The following is a 19,571-nucleotide window of genomic DNA, read 5'->3' on the forward strand; positions in this document are numbered from 1 at the left end:
TGACTCAGGGAGCAGGTGGCCGAGGCCAAGAAAGTCAAGGTCATTGAAGGTCATGGATGATGGGACAAGGAGCAAGGAAGCCCAGGGAGGGAGGGAGGACAGGAAATGGGGTCAGCCAGGGACGGGTCAGAGCCTGCGGGGCCGCCGGAGTGATCTGAAGCCTTGGGCTCCGGCCGTGGAACGCGCAGAGCAGGCCGAGAGCGCCTCCCTGGCTCCTGCAAGATGGAAGCGGCTTTGGCAGCCTCTTTGTTATCATGTGACCAAGCTTCTCTGGCTTCAGCTTCCTGGTCTGAACCGAGGGTGATGACATGTGCCCATTGGCATTACTGTCGCCCAGTAACGATGTGCAGTGATGGTCCAGCTGGGGGGTTCAGGGCAGGCGTCTGCTGTCCAACAGCTCCCGGGGCTGCACCACTCTCCAGTGTGGACAATTCACCCGTCTGAAGCGTGTGCTTAGTGTGTGACCATGGCGTCCACACGGTTTGCAGCCACCACCACAGCATACTCCCGTCAGCCCAGGAAGAGGCCCTGTGCCCACAAGCGGCCACCCCGCATCCCCCACTCTCTCCCAAAGTGACCACGAATCCACAACGAGTCCAGGGCTGCGCCTGTGAACACGCCCTGCCCTGTCAGAGGAGCTGCACAGTGCGGGGCCAGTGTCTGTGTCCGGCTTCTTCCACCTGCCCTTGTTCCAGACACACCCGGCGGTGCCGGAGCCCCACTCCCTCCATGTCTGGGTGCTACTCCAGTGCATGGGTGGACATCACTTCCCTGTTTGTCCGTGGGTGGACACCTGGGCCATTTCCACTTTAGTGGCCATTATGTGTGAAGCCGCCGTGGACGTCCACGTATGAGTTTGGTGTACGTGTACATTTTGACTCCCCTCTGGTACACACCTTGAGTGGGCTCGTGAGTCGGAATAACTCAAGGCTAACCTTGACTGTTTCCCAGAGTGGCTGCCCCGCTTGGCGTTCCCACCAGGAACTCTAGAGGCTGAAGAATAGTAGAAGACGGTTCATTTATTCACAAGCTTCCTGTGAAGCCGTGGAGACGTTCAGGTGTAGCCATCTGAAGGCTGGGTTGCCAAGGAGGCTTAGAAAGCCCCGGAGGGTGGTGGGGGCTCAGGACAGGCCCCCAGGGCGAGGCCAAAGGGGACCCAAGATTTCCAAGGATTTACTCAAGTGGAGACATGGAGAGGAAAGGGCAGCGTGGAGATCGCATGGGGGCACCGGAGGCCACAGCGGTGCTGGTGAGACCCAAAGAGGAGAAAGGAGGGCCGACCTCCCACCCCCCCAGGACCACAGGACAATGTGATGCCACGAGGTGGCCATCACCCCAGAGCACGCTGCTTGGGGGGCCCCTCTGGGGCATGTCTGGTGGTGGTCAGTGCCTGGGCCGCCCCACGGCCTGCCATCCACTTGGCTGAGCAGCCAGGCCAGGCGCATGGAGGACGGTGGCTCCTCGGGCCACAGGAAGGTGCTCTGTCGTGGCTGGGCCAGTGTCTCCCTCCACCAGCCTGGTCCCCTGGGATAAAAGTGTGGCTGGAAGGCAAGGCGCCTCTGTCCTCCCACAGGGGCTGGGAGCAGTCGTGGCTTCTCTGAAACGGGAGCAGCGTTGCTGGGGCCCCTGGACTTCCCTCACTCGTCAGAGCCACAGGGGGGTTCAGTTTCCCGTCGGACCCGAGCCGTCAGCCGCCAGGAGGAGCGAGGACAGCGCTGTGGGAGGGACGTGCCTGGCCCAGCGTCCCCGGCACTGCGGCCCCCCGCACTCACCCCGCGGCGGTGCCGATGCAGGGGGGTGGCCACCTCACACCTCCTTCCACTTCTGGACGCAGCCACGTTTGTTCACAACTAGAGTCGAGTTAATTAAATACCCTATCTGTGGAAGAAGCGGAGACGGCACCGTCTCGGCCCTGCAGAGCCCAGCTGGTTAGCATCCGGTGGTGCTAGGAAAGGCATGCCCGCGCGGCCTGTACGTGAGGAGGCTCTCAAAGGGCAACGCTGTCCCCGCTTTGTTCTGGTGGAGTGTTCAGACCGGCCCGCCTGTGGCCCTCACCCTCCTCTGGTGGTTTCCAGCCAGGGGGCCGGACGACCACCACCGAGACGGCAGGGGCAACACGGCCGCAGCCCCCTCCCAGTGGCCTCGATGTGAACGTTGTCAGGACGAAGGAAAGGTCTCGGCGGCTTTGGTCCCTCGACCCCTTTTTGAGAAGGCAGAACTGCAACGCTGTCGAGGACATCACTTCTAAAACCCCTCCGAGGAATCCGGCAGACCCTACGAGAAGGTTGAAACTAAGCACAAGGCGTCCCTAGGAGCTCACCACGCAGCTCCTGGCGGGGCTGCCGGCTGCTCAGAGCAGGACGTCCGCTGGGCAGCAGCCCCCAGGAAACAGGCGCGCCCGGTGGGCGAGCGGCTTACGGAGTGGTGGGGGCCACAGCCGGATGCACACACCTCTGGGGGTGACACCTCAGATGTGCTCAGTGTCACCGAGCCCAAGGGCGTCACAGCTGTGTTTCCTTCTGAAAGCGCCATGTGGCTTTTCATGCATAGCCCTTATCTACCTGGAATTAACTTTGTCTATGATGTGACGGGGAATCTAGTTCTTCCCCCATGTGGGTTTAAAAAAGGCAAGTCAGAGAAGGCTAGACCTCGTGATCTCATTCGTGGGGAACAAAATACACACAAATACCGCAAACCTGCGTCTGCCCAGAGGACGAACAAAAGGAAGCAAAAACACGTCTCGCGGCCACGCTCGTGAAGAAAGAGAGGGCAGGGCGGGGAGGGGGGAGCTCCCTTGCCTCACACCCCCGGCAGGGGTCTCCCAGCGAGCAGGCGTTGTATGATTAAAGACGAGCAGGAAACCAGACACCTCCGCCTCCCCCACTCGAGCCGAGGCCCCTGGTGAACCACACATCTGCTCCCAGTGCAGATCAACACGGGCACCTTCTCAGTGCTGCTGCCTCAGCCTGAAGTATGGGCAAGCCTGGCCCTCCAGGCAGCAGTGGCACTGGGGCTCGTGGTGGCCGGACACCTGCACAAGTCACCCCCGGTGGCCAGGAGCCGGGCCAGGCGCAGAGACGCTGGGCAGCTGCCACTCGCGGCCCTCACGGCCCCCTTCCAGGGCCACCCACCGCCCGCGTGCAGCGGGCACACCCGGGCCCCCCTCCCAGGAGCCCCCGCTCACAGCTGCGGGGCCTGGCCGCCTGTCCTCGCCCCCCAGCAGGCCTGCCGTCTGACCAGAGTTTCCGGGGATGCAGCCAGGACAGCCTCTGCCAGACACACGAACCCTCACTTGTCCCCAGAGACCCGAGGGAAGACAAGCAGGGGTGGCTGCGTTACGGACGATGGCTCCTTCACCCGTGGTGGGGGGGTGGTGACGAGGTGCCGTCAGCTCCCAGGTGGGGGGGGCTCTGGGGGAGGAGGTGCCCCAGGCCCCTGCCCACGCCACCTACTCCCCTGGCCTCCGGGAACACTGGCCCGGCCTCCTCAATGGACGGAGTGCGGGGAGGACAAGGCTCCTCAGACAAGCACCTTCCTCCTGCCACACGGCACTGCTGGGAGCACCCACGGCACCGGGCGACGCGCTCACCCGTCCAGCCTGCGGCGCAGCTGCCAGGAGCTTCCGGTGGGGGGGGGGCCGCCCCCGGGGCGGCAGGGGGAGCAGAGGCCGCGCCCGTCAGCCCTTTCTTCCGTGTCCCTCCCCAGGACTCTGCTTCCTCAGCTTATCGTCACGTATTCCCACGCCATAGACCCTAAAGGCAAATGCGCTATTTCCCAGCGTCAAAAATTCACACTAGAATTTAAAAATACTAAAAAAGCAAAAGAAAGTGTAAAAGTAACACACACACACCACAGACAATAAACGACGTTTGTAATGTAAGAAAAATAGTCAGTTTAATAATTACAACAATGTAGCGTGAGCCGTCAGCGCCAGCGCACTGGAGGGGGCACTTCCTGGAGGGGGCACTTCCTGGAGGGTCCTGGCAGCTGTAAACAGGGACTCCGCACGTCCCAGAGACACGAGGAAGGGGTCCACACGTCCTGGATGCCCCCACCCTGGCGTGCATCGTGTCCCGGGTGAGGACTGCTTGCCTCCTTGTCCACGAAATTGGGAGCAGAGGTGACCCACGGAGGCAGACAGCCGCTCCCTAACGTCCCCCCCAGCCCCCAGCCCTGCGGAACATCACACGAAGTGGATGCAGTCTATTTACAACAGGGCAGGCTTTTAGAAAGAACTGCTCAGACTCAGATGTGTCTTCTCTGCTCCCTAAAAAGCCTCCTGAGGTCTTGGCTCCACGGGAAGAAAAGGCAACGCACCACACGAGCACCCCCCGGCACCCCTTCAGAGGAGGGGGGGCAAACACAAGTGTCCCCCCGACGCCAGATCAACAGTTAAGGCAGGTTCTGTGCGAGCCCCACCCCGGGACGCTGGTGGCGACGCTGCCAGTCACAGGTGGTGGAGAGATCAGGCGGTGAACGCTGTTCCTGAGTTAAAATCTGCTTGAGAAGGTGGACGGCAGCACGCTCGAGCGCACTGCTTCCCACCGCGATGTCTGCGCGTCGCCAAGAAAACCACTGTGGAAGGGGGGCTTACAAAAAGCCGGAAGACGGCCTTCTCTAGTCCGAGCACTAATGAACAGAACGCCAAGTTCAGGAAGCTGGCGATTCTAGTCACGGGGTCGAGTGTGGGCAGGTCAATGCCGCTGCCCAGACACACCTGCTGGGCAGGTGACCACTGCGCAGGGAGCTGAGAGTGCGGCGGGGGCCGCGGGGGCTGCGGGGACCATGGGCACCCAGACGACCAGCTGCCCCAAGCTGCCTGGTCCCCGGACACCAGACGACCCCATGCAGCTGAAGGGTCACTTGAACCCCAGATGACAAATCGCCAAGTCACACCTGGTGCCAAATGGGTATTTGAGCCGTTTCTAGTGCACAGTGCTGTGATTCGGGTTTTTTTTTTTTAAGATATGACATTTGTCCTCTGTAAAAGTTTATCTCACTTTAAAAATGACCTCTTCAGCAGAGCAAGGGGAGAACATGGGGCCCGACACCGCTGTCCCGCCTCTGAAGCAGAACCAGCTGGACCCAGGCCCGGCTTCCTGCCTGGACATGGAGGGTCCTGGAGCCCCGGCCCAGAGGGGTCTCCCCCGTCTCCTCTGCCGTCTGGACGTGGGGGCGGGGCTGGGAGGGAGGGGCCTGCGTTTCAACTTGCCTCACCGAGGGGAATCTGAGACGTTTATTGCTTTGTTCCTGCCAGAGCAAAAGCACCTCCCTGAGGCCGCAGGTGCCTGAGGGCAGGGCGGGCCTCAGAGGAACAGCGCCCAGCCTGCCTCGGTGTCCTCAGGCCCCAGCGATGTGGATATATAGCACATGTTATTTACAGGCTCCAGTGAAGCTCGCCCTCTCGGGGGAGGGCAAAGCTGTGGGCCCTGTCAAGCGTCGGACCACCCCACACATCAGGTCCTCTGATCCCCAGCGGGGGACGCGCTCCGGCGCTCACCGTGTCACGGGCGGGCGCACCTGTCGCTGGACACCTGGCGGCAGGCATGGCTCCTCCGGTCCGGGGCTGAGGCCCAGAGCCCTGCGCTCCGCCACCTGCGACACTGCCTTCCCTGGGGACTTTCACGTGGGATGACGGCGTCGGTGCAGGTACCAACGAGGTGAACTGCCCGGGCAGGCTGGCGTGGGAAGTGTTTCAGAGCCCCACGGACATGCGGGGCTGGACAACCAGGCGTCTCCCCGAATCACCTGCGCCCCGCAGGTGAGACACGCCAGACTCCCGGGTGCCTGAGCTCAACCCGCCGTGCGCGGGACCAGTGAGCCTGGTGGAAGGAGATTCTGGCGCCAGCATCAGCCCAGACTCAGCCAGCACGGATGCGCATTCAGAAGGGAGCATTTACAGGAAACGCGTGTGTGACATTTATATATATATTCCACGAGGCCTGACAGACCAGGCTTGCAGTCCGTCTCCGTGCTTATTGCAAAACGAGGTACGGAGACGTCAGCAGAGCAGGAGTCTCGCCGTCCAGCCCTCAGCGTCTCTAGCTCACGATGCTTCAGAACGGCGTGGCCGTGCTCTGCACGAGTCGGACTCCGGCTTTCCTTGCACAGAACGCGGGCGGGCGTTGGTCCAGCCCCGCCCTGCGGCCCCGAATGTCGCACCACGGGGTCCCGGGGCTCTGGCCGGCCGTGACTGGTCTTCAGGAAAGAGGCGAGGACGCCCCTCAGAGGTTGGTCTCGTCCCAAGCAGGGTCGTTCATGTTCTTGAGAACTTTCCGCACCAGCTTCTCCAGGTCCTTGCGGGCTCGCTGCTCCTCCTCCAGAGACTTCTTCATCTTCTTGTTGTCCTGTAAGCGAGCAGAGTACACGGCATGAACCGCCTCTGGCACCAACAAGGACACCCCCTCCCCAGGAGACTAGGGGCCACCGTGCGCCGCAGCCAGGGGTGCGCTGACCAGGACCCCCAGACGCCCAGCGGACGTGCAGCTGCTCCCAGGCGCACAGGCCCGGCATCTCCACTCGCTGACAAAGCCTCAGAGAACGGCCGAACACGACAAAGGCACCCCCGCGTCCTGCCTGCTCCTTCCAAGGCCATGGTGGTCTTATTTGCAGGGTTACACGAGGGGGCAGGGGCCGGGTTATCGGACGCACATCTGCGCCCCCACGGCCGCACGCAGCGCCCCCGGCTCACAGACGTGCCCCCTGCTGAGTGAAGCACAGAGACCCCGACGGCAAGAGGGAGTCGTGGGCAGGTGGCCGAGGGCAGCGCTGCGCGCAGGGAACCCCCCGGCCTGTCCAGCCCAGGCCATGCTGTGCTCCAGCCGCCCCTCCTCGGACACACAGACACCGCACAGACACAGAGTGTGCGCCTGGCCGGTTCCCACGGCTTCCCCGGAACAGGGACCACGCGCCACACCAGGAAGCGGTGGAGGATGGTCTGGGGGCCCCCCGACAGAAATTCTACCCAGATGGAGCTTCCGGTCTCCTGCGTGATTCTTCCAGGCAAATTTGAGGTGGTTTATGACGTCAAAAACAGTGCAGCAAAAAGAAAGGTTAAACGAGTCACTCTGGAGACTCAGTTTCTGGTGTGTCACGTGTACAGAAGACCAACCATCCTGACCTGCTGCTGGGACCCGAGTTCTGACAGAGGCGCTCCTTTCCGCGTCACTGTGCCGACACCTGGCTTCTGTGTCTAACACACTGTTTTTCTTTTGTCCCCCGCTAAAAAAAAAAGATTAAAAACGAACGAGGGCTCACTCACCTGCCTTAACTCCTGGACCTCGTCCTTCAGCGCGTACACAGTGTCAACGAGGCTCCTGAAACAGAACAGAAGGCTCCTGAAGGAGGCAGGGCCGGGCGCGCGCGGCTGCCCCCGCCCTCGGCCCAGGCCGCCCCTGGCCGTGCCCACCACTGGCCGCATCTTACTTTTCTTCTATCACCGTCTGCCCATTACTCCTCGTCTCCTCCACTATGATCTTCTCTTCCTCGGGAAGCAGAACCTGTGGTGCTGACTCTTTGCGTGAACCTGTCACCATTAAAAAAGAAAGAAAAAAACGCACACAGGTAAACACGACGACAGAATTGAAGCCAGAACTTGACTACACAGCACTACGTAATTATTAATATTAAATTCCAAGGGTTAATTCCAGTATGTTAAAAAAAAAGTATTTTCTAGATAAAACAGGGAAGGGCAACTTTTACCAATTTTCTCTACCTCTGTGTACCGAGCCCAGTCTTCTTCACGCCTAAAGCATCACACAGGAAAGGAGACATTAGCCTTTCTTGCAATTTATTAAGCTTCAGTTTCCGAATCTGCATTGTGGGTACTTTTATCCCTGAAATTTTAACCAGGTAGTAAGTTGAAAATTCTCACCACATCACCCTGGCTATTTTGAAGGAAATATTCAAATTGGTGGGGGTGGGGATAAATATTCAAATCAACCAAATTTTGAGCCATATTATTCCAGGAATTTCAGAAACATCCAGCAGACCACACAGGACACCTACCCCAGGCGTTTATCGAGCCAGTGAACCAGCACTTAAAACATTTAACTCCACGGCCACAGCTAACGATGGTACAGGACACAGTTTAGAGAAAGTGAAGTTCATTACTTGGTTCTCTTATGGAAACTTTATTCTACATTCCCTGGAATATAAACTTTTTTTTTTTTTTCCCAAAGGGAGGAAAATAAGCTGTTTACAGTGTCAGAGGAATGTTTCTGTCATTTAACCAACACCCGGCATAAAAGCTTACCCAGGACAGGGGCCCAGAAACATGCAAAAGGCAGACATTAACTGGGAAACTCAACCCATTTTAAAATGTGAGAAACGAGAATACAATCCTAAATAAGATTTAAATAAGGTTAAGATTTAAATTTATTTTCAATAAAATTAATTAAATAAGATTTAAATAAGATTAAGGATGCAAAGAAGAAAATACTCTTTTTAAAAGGTCGTATGGCACAAGCGTCCCATTTACATTTCTGAAACATCACATCAGATGCACCTTTGAGGAGGGACTACTCCAGCAGACGCCTGCTGTGCCACTGACGCAAGTGCAGCGTTTCTCCCTTGAAAGCACACCTGAGGTCTGGCAGGTGCTCACCAATCACGGAGACGGTGCTTCAGCCTGCTCGACCTTGTTTCTGCTGGTGTCCCTGCCGTTCGGGATGGCACCTCACGGGAGGACACACATTCGGTGTAGCACAAATGCTAAGACAGGACTTAAGGGTCTCACCAGTGTCTTACTGGGAGCTTATACCCCCCTGGACAGAACAAGACTGACAGTTACAGTCAAAGCCCAGTGACAAGAGGCTCATAAAACGCTACCGGGGTCCAGAGAGCACGCGCCCGTCACCTCTGCGGCAGCAGGCCGCAGGGACAGGGACCCTGGCTTCCCGGCCCCAGCTGTCCTCCCCCCGGTGCTGTCTGGGCGTCTGCAGACAGACACCAGCTCCCCCCCCCGCCCCGGCCCGCTCTGCGGAGCCCAGCAGGGCGGGTGCTGGCCTCCTCCTGTCATCCAGGCCCCATCAGAAGACTGAGCTCCGGGGAGCAAGTACGAGTCCACGTTGCACAGGGCGAACCTCTGCACAGACACATGAACAGACGTCTTACACCAGCAAAGGAAGGGCTGTGACGTGCCCTGAGAACCTCAGGGTGAAGATCCAGTGCAGTCCTCAGAATTCCGTCACGACCGTACCGAGCAGGTGGATCTGTCCTTAAATCTGTCAACTGCTACTTCAAAGATGGCCCCGCTAGCGGTCTGGGGTTCACACGGAGATTGCAGATCCTGGAGCAGCGGCCCCGTGGCCAGCGGGGAGGGGGACGCCCAGCTCACACCCAACCCCGTCACAGTGACCTGCAGGCCAGGGGAGGGCTCTTCAGACAGATGGTGATGCCCTGCAAGACGTGGGCCCAGAAAGGGACACGTTCTAGAAGACTCCATCAGGCCGACAAGAATCACCTCCCGGAGGACCGCCTTTCCCAGGTCCCTCTGGGCGCGGCTGGCAGGCTCGCTGTATTCTGGGCCTTTCTCAGTAAACAGGAAACACTGCCGGGATATCTGGGCCACGTGGGAAAATACTGCCTAAGAAAGAAACTGGTCCATGACACACATCACAAGGAAGCACAAGGCCCTGGCCGGGTCAAGAGCTCTGAAGGTCCAGATGGTCCCCCTTCCAGCACGAATGCAAACATCACCCACGTTTTTATCAGGAGAAGGTCGCTCGCGCTATTTTCCTTAGGAACTGACAAGGATTCCTAAGATTCAGATGTGGGTACCACGTGTGCAGAGAGCAAAAGGCTCGCTCAGTCCCCCGGAAAGAGACGCAGGCAGATGGCTCGAGACCACTCCATTCCCGAGGGCTGAGGGTTCCCACCATCACCAGCTTTCCACCCAGACAGCCGCCGTGTCAGGGTCAAATCGAGAGCTGTCAGTGCGCATCCGTCAGCACTGTCTGAGATACAGCATTTCTCCCGATGCACTAGCTAACGAGACAACAGGCTGGAAATGGTTTTGATGCAACAGCACTTCAGGAAGATTAAATTCTGTGTCTTTTCAATCATTTTGCATCTTCCAGCTCCTGAGGCAACCCATCTACATTCTGTGTTTGCAGCAGTAAGTTCTTCAAATGACATATAAAGTAGAATCACAAGGCACGTCCACTTAGGGAAGAAGTGGGTCGGGGTGCAGGGGCCGTTGTGCAGGTGCTGGAGCTCCCGGGACGCAGGAGCCGGCCCGTCACCCAAGCACGGAGCCTGAGTTCCATCACCCGGAAGACAGAACAACAAAACCAGCTGCCTCTGCAGAGCTGTTCTGAGGACTAACTGAAAACTGAACATTTTATAGATCTCTTCTGTCAAACGAAACCGTAAATATAAAGCCTGAAATTCCATTAGGTAGCGACTGAGTCAGGCCACTAAACCCGTGACACCAGGTCACCAGCCGCATGTGCAAGATGCCACCCTTAATGTCTGCAAACACACGCAAAGCCACAGGAGAGAGTGGCAGCGGACCACAGAGAGGCAAGCACGAGAAGGTTCTGTCACAGACAGGATGTACTGAAAAGTGCCACCGATGGATGTGGTGGTGAGCCGGGGGGCTGTAGACAGACTCCTGCTCAGCCTGCACAGAAACCCATGGGGTGCCAGTTACCTGCCTGGTCTCAACACAATGTCCTTTTCTAAAATGATGGGAAAGATCCGACAGTCTTCAGTAAACACTAAAGGAACATTCTCCAGCCAGGTTTATAAAGAAGTTGGCTGTTTCTATAAAAACAGAAGCTTTAGAAAGTAGAACTCAAAGACCATTTTGGTATCTGTCCAGGTGTCGCGGAACTTTTCTCTGAGTTGCTTGGCTCGGAGAAGCCCCTCGGCAGCACCACCACCGAAGGCCGTTCTGCCTCTTGCCTCAGAACCTCCGAAAGGGGCAGAGACCCAGATGGGCGCATTCACGAAGCTTCCAGCTCACTCCAGGCCTGTGCTTCCTCAACACAGAGTTGTGTGTTTCCAAGCGATAGCTGGGAGTCTGCAACACGTAATTTTGAAAATGCTGAATGCTGTAGCCACCTCCTGGAGATTCACAGCGCACATCTAGCATGTTTGAGGCTTTCAGCAAAAATACCCATCTAACTTCGGCATTTCCTAAATGTGTCCGAGTGCCAATCTATCAACGTTCCGCAGCATTCTGGATAACTGGGGAGTGCGAGACTGGCCCACAACCCCATCTGTGTCTGTGAACACACATGAATGCTGCTTGGCTCCGCTGCTGTTCAGCGTGGGGGAGAACATAATGAAATAATAATACTCGTTGCCACCAACCCAGCCGCCACGGCTCCCCAACAAGCACGTGGCAGTTCTGCACCGCCACCAGCAGGGGTCACCCTGCACCGCACAGCTGGAGGCGGGGCAGGTGCCCAGGCGTGAGCTGGCTCAGATGTGGGACCCAGAAGCTGGAGCCACGCTTAGAACCCTGTCCCCTAAAGCAGTCACAGACCCCCCGGAGAACTGTGGACCTCAGTCTGAGAAACACAGAGGGACGTAACATCTCCACCGTGGACAGAGGACTGGCCCAGGCAGCAAGCAGCAGGCCTCAGGCCCAGGGCGCGGTCCGGGCTGCCAGAGCACCACCTCCCGCCTGAGCTGACGACACGCGGCCCTCAGATCCGGGCAGCAGCACTGTGTGCACACGCCTGAGGGAGCTGGCTGGCCTGCACAAAAAGCCTAAAAACAGGAGGTTTGTCAGCAAAGAACATCTGCTTGTCTGGCCGGTGGCTGGTGCGTCTGCAGACTCACGTGGCTTCTCCAGTTGGTAACCTTCCTGAGGTCTACATCTCATTATACTCAATGGCAACTGAAGCAACTTTCAGAATGAAACAAAGTATTACACTAAGAAAAATCTACTTAATAAAATCTCTCTGAAAGGCCACTTTGTTATTTATGGCCATAAGATTCAAATTCATTTTTCCTAAAACAAAACAGAACACGAGGACCCCTTCAGAGGACAACGTGCATGTGAGCATCACTGGTCCCAGCCCCGCACCTGCCGCAGGTGCGTCTTTTCCTTCCTTCCAATCTTGCTGTTCCTAGTCAGCTGGACATGCACTTCACCAAACAAAATTAAAACCTGACCTTCGTCTAAGTAAGAACTTTCATGGTTAGGCTTTTTTCCATTTATGCAGCTTCCTCCCTACCCCCTCCACCCCTGCCCAGAGGGAGAGAACTCTTTCTGAAAACAAATCTCCCAGTGATTTAAAACTTGTTTTAAGAAAATTAGAGGGAAACAGATGAAATAAAAACGTACAAGGAATGATCCTGTATCATCCAGAACATATTTAACCTAAGAACATGCAAGTTTTGCTGTCCAGGCAGATACGAAGCGCTCTACTGCCCGGCCCCCTGTGGAAGGCGCCACCTCAGACAGGCGAGGGCTTGCACTGACCTGCGGGCTAGGCTGCTCCCCCCACCGTGTAACAAACAGTAAAAGCCACAGGCTAGCAAATGCAAAATTTATTTCAACTGTACATAACAGATATCTTTTTTATAAAACAAACACTTCATTGCCATATGCAACCACAAACAATATGCATACTGTACAATACAATGCAACATTCAGGGGTACATCCAACTGAGTGTCCAACGGTAGTCACCCACTGACAGTGGCTTTCCTGTTCACAGACAAAAAGCACAATATATAGATTTTTTTCAAGGTCTTATACCACTATATACATGTCACTGTGTTTTGGCAATTTTAGGCAAAACACATACTTAATATAGCATATACTTGTGGCAAGTGTTGAGTCAATGGAAACACCACTGAGGCCGTTTGCAAAGGGCCCGGTAACGGCTTAGACCTACCTCCCAGGTCAGATGCCTCACCCTTCCGTGGTAACGCTAACTGTGCACATGGAGTTACAGAGCTGCTTACACGTAAGATACTACTGCGGCATAACTCAAGTCCCACAGTGGGGAAGCCCCGGCCTCCGGATGCCGCGTCACCACCGCCACGTGAGAGCCATTTTCAAGCCGGGGCACCAATACTGCCAACCAGGTCACAAGAGCTCACGGTGTCAAACAGACAAACAGCCAGGCTGTTCAACAAAAATCAGTATCAGAAGGGCTTTAACTGGTACAAAAAAAGAATCATGGGAAAATGTCACACCTTTGGCGTAAAGAATACCAATGAAAACGTCTCATCAGGACAGCCTAAATGACAGCCAGCATCCAAGGGAACCCAGGGCGGCAGGTGCTGTGCTGCCGTGGGCCACACGGCACTGGCACAGACGAGCAGCCTGACCGAGGGCGGCGGCAGCGGCGGCGGCAGGAAAGCCAGCGCGCATCGCGGCCTCCAAGCAGACGAGTCAGCGACAAGCGCCAGAAAAGCGGTCGTGGACAGCCCGACGCAGTGTGAAGGAAGCCAGAACTGCCTCACTCGCTGCAGGGTGGTAGGTGCGTGAACTCTGCTGTTACTTCTCCCACCATTCCGTCTGCGATCTGGCTGGACGCAGACAGACCCCTCTCCAGCGGGGTTAGTGCTGGGCTCTAACTCAGAGGGCTGCTCCTCAGCTTCCTAGTCACATGGATTGCTTTAAAAGCAAACGCAACTCCCAGAAGTGGGCAGCTTGGCAGCCACTGGGAACAGATAGGCATCTGGAGGAACCGCTCTCCCAGCGCCTCCACTGCGCGGTCCTGGAACCGCGGGCTGTCTGAACGGCACGGGAGGGTCCCGGCACCTCGGGGCTGTGAGCAGCGGGGCCAGCTCCCAGGACACGAGGGCCGAGCGCACCAGAGTCGTCTCTGCGCAAACAAGGGCAGAGCACTGAACACACGGGCTGGGCTCAGGAGATGCGGTGGGAGCAGAGGGTCACGGCCACCCTGAAGAGAGGAGAAAACATTACTCCCAATTGATTATGGCATCTCATTTTCTGAAGCTGGTTTTAGGGCGTCCTTAACGCTGAGCCTCTAGCTCCCGTGGAACACCAAGGAGAGCACGCGTGGGGAGCACACGCTCTCTCCCCCAGCAGCGACCTGTGTGGACCGGGTGCTACACCTGAACGCAACGTGGTACTTTCAGTTCTTTCTGAAGCAGGAATCAGTCTGAGTGAGGGCAGAGAAATTACCTTACAGAAAATCCCAGGGAAGTGGGGGCCCCCTCAGATCTGAGATGTTCTTGTAAGTTGAGTTACATGGCAGCTGAGTAAGTTTCAGCCAACTGAAACACCCCCACAACAATCAAGGGTGGTCCCATTCCACTGGGTGGTTGTAAATGGAGTTTCCCTGCAGCTCGTGGCTGAAAGCACACACGTGTCCGTCATAGGCAGTGAGTACGGATGTGGGTGGTGGGGCGCGGCCCCGCTGTGACTGAGGCCCAGCCCTCTCCCTCTCAGGCACGCACACCAGATGCCCCTGTGACACAGCCAGAACTACACGCTCAGAGGCTGGACACTAGTCCTCCAGTGGAGCGGTGCAGGCCTGCCAAGTGACTTCAATGAGAAATTACTCCAACTGAGGAAGGTGTGGTGCGATGAGTGGGTGTCTGAGCTGCGGGGAAGTGGGGACACGGGAACACACAGCGGGGGTGTGGACAAGCCCTCCTGCTCCTGTCCAGAGATACACCAGCCACACCAGCAAGGGCTCTCTGTGGTCACACGGCACCCTGCAGAGGCCCGGCACTCGGCCGTCTGAACTGGACTCAGGACTCCAGATGCGTTTCTTCTCATCTCTCCTGCACCGCTGTGTCCAGGACACATAAAACTTAGATCCCTGCACAGAAGGCCAGGGTGCCTTCCGTGTCACTGGCACTTAGATCACAAACCTGTGTGGTTTCAGTATAAAATACGAAAGTGTTCATACAGCTGATCTAAAAAAAAAAATGAGACAGGTGCTACACGGGCAATAAAAACCCAACCCTCTGGGGCTGTAAACCAGCACTGAGAGAAGACCCTCAGGTAGAGGCTGTGTGTGCACAGGGTCCCCTTCCACGGTCAGGAACTTGGGTGGACACTCCAACAGGCAGTTAAGCCTCCACAAAGTACAATGGGAAATAGCAGAAACGCTCTCCAAAGTTGTTAAAATATCACATAAAAGAGACAAGAAACAGCAAGAAAACATCTAAGAAAAGCAGGCTGCGGTACAAGCATCGTTAAGGAAAGCTCAGAAGTGCGTTAGTTCTGGTGAGAGATATATGAGCAACAGCTCTTACGAGATGCAGAACCCATCCTGTAACTATGGGCTGTCCATATACTGTCATAGTCAGAGTCTTCCGAGGGGTCTGAAGGCTCCAAGCGGGAAAGGCTGCTGCGACGACCCAGGGAGTCTAGGCTTGACTGGTCGTCGTCAGCCAAGACGTGATTATGCATCAGGTCAGTGCCTTGCCATGCTAAGACGGGGGGGGGGGGGGGGGGGGCGGGTGGACAGGGGACAGGCAGAGGAGGGGTGAGCAGGAGGACGGCAGGGAGAGCCACAACCAAAAACATGGAAACAAAAGCAAAAGGTGATGGGAAGAGAAGGGAAAGAGAAAATACTGTTACAAAACGGCAACAATGTTCACTTCTCCTTATTTATGGCTGGGTTTTAAAAACGAATTTATTAATTAGCACAACCTTTAGAATAAAACTAGAGCAATTATTTAAATAAACCTAAATCATGATACTGTTTCCAGAGTGTTCCTTGTTTAAACCTACTGCTATAAAGTGCTCACTTAATTTTTTTTTTAACAAATCAAGCCCATGTCCACAAGGTAATTCTAAAGACATGCGACAAGTAACCAATTCTGCTACACATTCGATTAACAAACAGTCTCATTTAGGACATTATTTGTGAAAGGAACCATTTATGGGCTTAATTAAAACCTATTCCCCATTCATGAAGTGGATGCACTGGGTGCAAAATCCTTCCAAGGGTTCCAGGCTCCTTTCTCCAGCTGTCTGCTTCCTGGGCTGTGAATCTCCTGATGTCATCTTACCAGTGGGGTCTAAACTTACCTTACCTCACTGTGACGCCTATGACGAGTTCAGACGGAGAAAGGGGCGAAACAGGGTCCCCCTGCCCCTGCCCGTCACTCCTCCACCTGCAGAGTGAGCCTGTCTCCCCCCAGGGCTCGCCGGCACTCGGCCAGGGAGTCTGTGCAAACGCCATCGAAACCCTGGGACAGGAGGCGTGAGCAGGCAGCGCCGCTCCGTGAGGAGGACGGCAGGAGGAAGCGGGCACGAAGTGAAGAACAGAAACGAGCCCATGAGTGGCTGGTGGCTGGCGACTGCGAGTGATGAGGCTGGCCAGGCAGCTGTGGGTTGGGGTGCAGGCTGGAATGGGCCAGGAGAGGGTGCTGGGGTCACACTTGGGGGGCACCAGGGGCCCCTCTGGCTCCGTTCTGTTCCTGCTTCTGAGCAAAGGTAGACCCATTCCCAAGCCGTAACAAGAACAGGCAGTGGACCAGCCTGGGTCCCACCGACCAAATCCCTACAGTCTGTGAAGCCACGACACCCTGAGAAAGAAATCAGCACTCACGATGCCTGGCCGAGTGTCTCCTTGGCGTCTACACACCGTGAACAGCACTGAACTTCAGGCGAGATGGGAGAGGGCTGCTTTCACCCAGCCCCATTCCTGGGTGTCTTAAATACACACCTTCCCAGCACAAGGGATCCGTTTCCCCCTCCTGCCTGCTCTTGAGAACGTCAAGTTTAAGGCCATATGTGACTGTAAGCCCTCCAAAGTCCCAGAGTGGTAGCCCATAATGTCATTAAAACAAGAATCGGCGTGCTGCCCAGTGCTTCTCCTGCGCAGGTGCAAGGTGGTGAGGTCCACACCCGCCCCGGGCTACCCTGCCGGCAGCCACGGCACATCAGGGCACCGTCTCCGCGACAAAGAATCTCTGCTCACACAAACACACACACAGCTCCGATCACCTAGCCTGTTCACCTGAGCCCAACAAGTTCAAATTTTACTTCAAACAATTGAAGTTGAGGTGAGTAATTTTTTAAAAATCTCAAATTCAAAACCCAAAGAACTATGGTCACATTTTTAGCCTACTACTTAAAAAACAATTTTTCTTACCAAATATATGAAACTGTAATATCTTGAACGACAACAGCCCATATTCACAAATCATTGCTCAGTTCTCAGCAGACCCACCGCACAATCAGGCCTTTCCACTTTTCTCCTGCTCTGCTGACCAGACAGAGGACGGACCAGAAGTCTGAACATCAGAGGTGGGACATGTACAACACCAGCCTTAAAGAAGGTTCTAGATCATCTGCAGATTCCACCCAGGGTTTAATCCTATTAGCCCTGTCCTCATAGCCACAGTCATCTTTAACACAAGCCAAAGCAGTTGAAAATTCCTTCTCCCACCTGTTTTTGCCCCCAGAGTCAGTTTACAACAGACATGACACTGATTTGAACCACCACTTTGCAGGCGGTAAAAACGAGGTGAGCGCTTCACCAGAAGTCAAGACGGAAAGAGAACCAAAACTACCAAATCTAACAGAGACCAAGTGTTTAAGTCAGAAGTAACAAGTAAGTTGTCCAGTATGAAGAAAGGGGGGAGGGGCGGCAGCCCCTTTCTCCTAAGCAAATCGCACGCACGACCACACCTGCCGCCACCCTGCACTCCTCTCTCCACTGCTGGTCAAGTTAAAAAAAAAAAAAGAGCCCACCTTTTTACTGTTCACACAACAGATTAAGCTTTTTTCCACTTAAGACATTATGCATAAGATGCAGGTAAGTTCAGTGGCACTGAAATCTACCCAATACATTCACTGGTGTCTGTTTCCAAAAATTTTTAAGTGTGACCGTTTTAAAGATGGTGGGGGCTACTAAAAGAATTCTGACTCTAGGCTTTTATTTTTGACAATTCTATAAAGCCAAAAAAAGAAAAAAGAAAAATTCCACCACCACACTCGTAGTTTAAACAGCTTAAATAATGGAGCTGAATGAATCTCCGTCTTCGAACACATGCTCGCTAAGCCAAAGAGAGCTTCACAATTCCTCGCAGGACCTGATCCTCGCAGGTTTCCCAGCAGAACATTCTCTAGAAACCAGTCATTTTACTGACAGCTCAAACCCTTCCCAATGACTGAGGGATGCTGGGGGGAAGCCATGCCCTATGTGGCCAGGCCACGGAAGCACCCTCATGGGGGACCACGCTGTCGAGCCTGCACGCAGCCCAATGGCTGTTCCTTAGATCATGACCTGAAGCAAAAGGAAGCACCACGAGCCCCGGGAGGCTCCCGGGAAACTTACTTGAATTGAGCGTCTGCCGTGTTTTGGCGCTTGTGCAGTAAGCCTCGATGACTTTCAGAATCTGGGCGTCTTCCTCCAGCGCAGCCGTGCCTGTCCGGGGACACACGACACGTCACGGGACAGAAACCACTGCGACAGCTCACTAAGTGAACGCTGATCAACTCGACCCACATGGGCGACAAGCAGCCATCTCCCCTTTTGTTTTCCTGTCGGGTAACTGTTTTCCAGTAGTCACAAAACAGTTATTCTTAAAAGCATTTTTACTTTTTCTATGTATTTTTTATCTGCAATGTATCTGCCAAAGGATTAATACTCTAAATGTATATAAATTGTCTTAGTAATCCACAAGAAAAACAGTACCCTCCACCCTGTAAGTGAGAAAAGGCTACAAACAGGAACAATTCAGAAGAGAGCACAGAAAAAAAAAACATTCATTCTCACCAAGAAGTGACAATTAAAACGAAGAACCATGTTTTCACATACCAGCCTGACAACAGGCAGAAAGCACGACAGTCCTCAGTGTGGACGAGAGCGTCAGAAAGGAGACCCCTCCACCCACATCTGGGGGGCGAAGACGGGGACAATCCTCAGAAAGGCCACTTGACCATATTTACCAAAGGCTTTAAAAGAAAGGAGCATTTCCTCTGATCCAAATTCCTAGTGGAGACTTAATCCAGGAAATTTAGAGACAACCTGCAGCTTGAAGAAGTCACTCCAGATCCTGGCTTCATCCAGGCTCAGGGGTCACAGGCATGGAGGGTGGAGCCTTCCAGACTAAGGGCATCTCACCGGTTGTCTGAGGACAGGGCACACCCCCTCACACCCAGCACACTCCATGCTGTCACATGGTTAAACTCTGTGATCCGCTTTTGTAGATTTTTCTACAGTTTCTAAGATGTTACTTAAATACTTATTTTAAAAAGCCCAGCTGCGCTCACACAGCCACATGGGGAGAATGGAGTCACTGTATCAAGAAGCCTCAACGCCATTTCATGATCGTAAGATGGACACGTACAAGGCGGGCCAAGTACTCCTGACCGAAGATGAATTTCAGCACCAAGAGCTTATTGAGAAATGGACTTGAATATCACAAACTGGGACCAGTCGCTGAACAGGTTTCCGTAATAACAGCATTTAACTAGCTTCCCTCCAGGACACGCTGCAAGGAAACTTCCAGAGCAGGTCACCCCTCTGCCTGCGGAAAATGACCTCTGTGAGCAACAGCGAGGGTCCAGCTGGTGTGATCGGATTGCTGTTTTCAGGTGGGACAGGCACACTTGCGTCACGCAAGTGCAGGGACAGCACAACAAGGCCAGGAAGGGCTGGCCTCCCGG

General features: G+C 55.1%; 1 protein-coding gene across 8 annotated transcripts in view; it reads right to left on the reverse strand.

Moving 5' to 3' along the window:
- Positions 1-3,864: 3,864 nt before the first annotated feature.
- Positions 3,865-19,571, reverse strand: part of ARHGEF7 (Rho guanine nucleotide exchange factor 7) — a 103,850-nt gene continuing 88,143 nt past the window's right edge. For 5 of the 8 annotated variants that reach the window (XM_031466331.2, XM_064492964.1, XM_064492963.1 and 2 more), the window contains 5 exons: positions 18,238-18,327; positions 15,200-15,376; positions 7,426-7,525; positions 7,262-7,316; positions 3,865-6,347 (listed from right to left, as the gene is read on the reverse strand). In XM_031466331.2, the coding sequence (XP_031322191.2) occupies positions 6,225-6,347; positions 7,262-7,316; positions 7,426-7,525; positions 15,200-15,376; positions 18,238-18,327 (545 nt within the window). In that variant the 3' untranslated portion in view covers positions 3,865-6,224. Of the gene's footprint in view, positions 6,348-7,260; positions 7,317-7,425; positions 7,526-7,701; positions 13,873-15,199; positions 15,377-18,237; positions 18,328-19,571 lie in introns of those variants that run through there. The other 3 variants (XR_010383558.1, XM_064492962.1, XR_010383559.1) reach the window with 3 other exon arrangements.

Source organism: Camelus dromedarius, chromosome 13 (assembly GCF_036321535.1).
Source record: "Camelus dromedarius isolate mCamDro1 chromosome 13, mCamDro1.pat, whole genome shotgun sequence".
Lineage (NCBI taxonomy): Eukaryota > Metazoa > Chordata > Mammalia > Artiodactyla > Camelidae > Camelus > Camelus dromedarius.